Source organism: Cornus florida, unplaced genomic scaffold (genome assembly GCF_030987335.1).
Source record: "Cornus florida cultivar Cherokee Brave unplaced genomic scaffold, ASM3098733v1 CherokeeBrave_3.0.0_Hap2_Chr04, whole genome shotgun sequence".
NCBI classification, from domain to species: Eukaryota; Viridiplantae; Streptophyta; class Magnoliopsida; order Cornales; family Cornaceae; genus Cornus; species Cornus florida.
In genome coordinates, this window is record NW_026775574.1 from 30,234,050 (window position 1) to 30,237,851 (window position 3,802).

At 34.2% G+C, this 3,802-nt stretch overlaps 1 protein-coding gene across 1 annotated transcript; it reads right to left on the minus strand.

Annotated features, from left to right (window-relative positions):
- Window positions 1–326: 326 nt before the first annotated feature.
- Window positions 327–3,465, minus strand: LOC132302221 (uncharacterized). The gene is made up of 2 exons (XM_059799086.1): window positions 3,098–3,465; window positions 327–1,453 (listed from the first exon to the last, which is right to left on the minus strand). Exons 1-2 carry the CDS (start codon window positions 3,370–3,372, stop codon window positions 1,021–1,023), a joined length of 708 nt encoding a protein of 235 aa, XP_059655069.1. The 5' UTR covers window positions 3,373–3,465; the 3' UTR covers window positions 327–1,020.
- Window positions 3,466–3,802: the final 337 nt, after the last annotated feature.

The following is a 3,802-nucleotide window of genomic DNA, read 5'->3' on the forward strand; positions in this document are numbered from 1 at the left end:
TTTATATCATAGTATTAATTGCCATTACATACATATATAAATATATTTTGTAATCAAGCAGACACCATCAATTCCATAAAGAATCGAAAAATAATACATTCCATTCACCAATTGTATAATGCTTTAATAATAATATCCAAATAAGAAACCATGACTTTTATAATCCAAAATTAGAATTTGCTATGCTAGGGCACACATATCCTAACATAATGGTGACCACAAATGTGTACTATTTAAAAATACCACTTATAATAATAGCACATTCATCATTGCATATTAATGTTATAGTAGGAGGTTGTCGAACCACAATGATTGTTAATTTATGACAAACAGAATTGTAAAATTACTTAAAATTTAATCAGCAATCCCCAAGGTATAAAAAAAAATACAAATTACAGGTCTTTTTACACATACTGAATGTAATCACACTTCCACCATTCCTCCCAAACAAAGCGAAAAGAAAAGCTTTACGCAGAAGCCTCTCAAGCATCTACTGTTATGTATATATATATATATATATATATATATATATATATATATATATCATGAAAATATGGATAATAATTTTCTGATATAAATGAATCCTTCTTCTGCAGGGTGCTGATGGATAAAGAAGAGAGAGCTTGTGCTTGATTACTTAGTGCATCCATTTATCATTGACAGGAACTTCCAGAAATTGATCCTCTCCAGCATCGCTCGTGCAGGAAATGCAATTGAAAAGATGTATGGAACTCCTCAAGACATCTAAGGTGTACGTGGTCAAGGATGGGAAGATCTATGTCGTCCAAATATGATGTTGTTTCTTTGTTGTCTAAATGAGGGAAACAAAAGCTAGACAGATAGCTAGAGTAGGGAATAAGGAAAAAAAGGTATTAAAGATGGTGAAGTTCAGGTTATGATAGTAACACCAAGAACATTCCCATATTTTTGCAAATGGAAAAAATTAATGAGAGGAACATAGATTTATTAAGATATATACTTTCTCATTTGCACAACCACATCTTCAATATCCTTATTACTTCAATAGGATGGACATCCATCTGCTGTGAAACCTGAGACATTTATCCACACTTCATTTAAACGCCCGGAAAGATGAAACGAAGCATTGTACTGGGCAATGGTGTAGGAATTCTTGTCTTCGATACTTGCAGCCCTCTCAGTCAAGATTTTACCTAAGCTAACCACGAGAGCTTTCATTTCTTTGTTGATGTTATCATCCTTGGCAAAACCAGAGAACTTCCTAACTGCTACACAATGACTTCTCCATTTGTCAATAAGCAAATCCAGCTCAGGATTGGGCAGTGGAGGAGCCCCCTTATATTTCGCAGACAGGTAAAACCTAACAGAATAGTCGGATTCGTGTGCTGCTGATTGGTTGATGCTTGTTAAGACAGGAGAGGTGATGGCAAGTTCTGAAGAGTTGAGATTGGCACCATGAATGTATTGATATACCCTGTGGTGAGCAAAACAAGATATAGTACCATATGTAGAATAATGTGTGACAAAAAATAAATTAAGTATTTGCAATGAGACGTATAAATTTTCAATATATATCTTGCGTAGAGAAAGTTTGAATGAAGCTTAACTAACAATTATCACTGATAATATTCTGCCATATACCACACTATTTTAAGAACCTTCAACCACCCTAATGCTATTCGTCAGCCAACATTTTTCTTGCTTCTCTCTCCATCAGTCTTGAAACCTTGACCTAGGGCTTCAGAGTTAAGACCCAAAGTCACTGAGATAAAAGTGGACTAGTTAATGGTTTAGCTCTCTTGATTTTTCACCTACTGGATATTCCTATTTTTTTTTGCTTATTTACTCTTGTTTTGTTTATTATTCTTAGTCTTGTTACTCATCAATCTATTAATTATTGAACAAGTTGTTCCTTACTGCCAACATAGTGTCCATCAACATGTAGGGAGTCCAAAAATTCTGTATAAATCTTGTTTGATATGATTGATATGAGCTGATCTTTAAAACTGGCTAAGCACAATCTTATTATAATCACTTATTCTAATCCTACAAGGCATGGTGTATAATCAACTCCACAAAAGTATAGTGTTGCAACTTGGTATCTAATTTTCTATAGGCAAGTCCTCCATAATTTTCCTTTTTTGTATGATTAATTCAAGACAAATAATTAAACACATACTCTCAATACAAAAAACCTTAGAGATGCTGAGAAAGGATTCATACTGCCTTCACTTTATATCAAGTTTATCTTGTTTTTACGTATTCACCCGAATTCTCTCAAGTGGAAGAGTATGACCTGTTGTTATGTCCAGTTCAAGATGCACCTTACAAAAGAGTTGTGATGTTTAACAAATATTTTAACCTTTTTTGTAAAATATATTCCAAATTGGACGGAACAGAATGTATTGTTCAGATGGGGGAATTTTCTTCCCTCATCAATCATAGTTATAATGTCATGGCCGCTAGGATGCATTTGTCAAACCATTCTTATGGGCGTCATGACACTCAAGTCACTAAGAAAGTCTCTGCCATTACTAAAAGAACAAGTTGCAAAGATCAAGGGGCCATTCTATTTTAGCACAGCTAGCCCTGGTGTACAAGTATTCATTGGGTGAGCCAAACATATTAAGTCATTTATATAGTGCATCATTGATTGATTGGGCAATATCAATGATGTGGTATACGTGGCTCACCCAATATTGATCTTCTTAGTACTCCTCATTTTATCATATTTCGATTGTCAACTGTATATGTTTCAAGGGATATTAATGCATAATCCTAAGTTGAAAATTACAAAACTTAATTTTTTTTTAAAAAATTAACATTTATTTTATTGATATAAATAGATTTTCAAAACCTAAAGATGATCCGTGAAAGTTGCAATTTGAAACATTCAAAAATAAAAAAACGCAGTTATTTTTTGGAACATCATAAAAATGAGAGCACAACACTAATTATTTTTGGGAGTGAGGGTGTAATTAGTTTTGCTTTCATAATGTCATTAGTATTTTCATCCTTTTTTTTTATTATTTATTATTTTTATTATTTTTATTTTTTATTTTCAGGAACCAAACAGTGGGCAAGTAAAATCTAAGGGAGAGAAAAATGGGGGTGGAACCTGTGAAAGCCATCTTGGGTGGAATTCTGGAAGGAAGTGGCTGCTGGGACGAGAGCAGATAGCCAGAAAGATTGGGGATAGAGTCTGATCTCTACATCCGATTCCGAGTGTACCACCTTGTATTGTGGTGACTCTATGGCATTGCAAACACCATTTTCACTAGTAATAGTAGTAATAGTTATAGTATATAAAAACAAGAAGACAAACCTGAGCCTGAGCCTGAGCCTCATCATCAGATAACATATGACTATCAAGGACCACTTTCTTCTCTCCATATGTTGTTTGTTACTTTGTTTTTGAAGATCAACAATGCCTTTATCTGAGTCTCAGCCTACCTGCCTTTATATTCTTCTATAAGAGAAAGTGCCAACATCATCCTTAGCGGAGGGTGTATTTAAACCTCAACTTGATCAGGTATTATCCTGTGCTGAGGGACCCAGATCCCCGGAGGTAGGATTTGTGCGTTCTGCACTAAAACAGTGAATTCTGCTCAACTTTATCTTTTATTTTGTGTCGTGTTTTGTCACCCTAATTTAAGAATTAGCAATGAAAAATGGTTTACAAACTCCATTTCATAGGTTGCTCTTGGCCCTCACTTCGGTTGAATTGTTGGGCTTGCTTAGCATTGACTAGTAGCAATTTAGCATTGACTTGCAGCAGTTTGTGTATTTTAGGCTCTTTGGGTAATATTTATTTTTTTAGGTA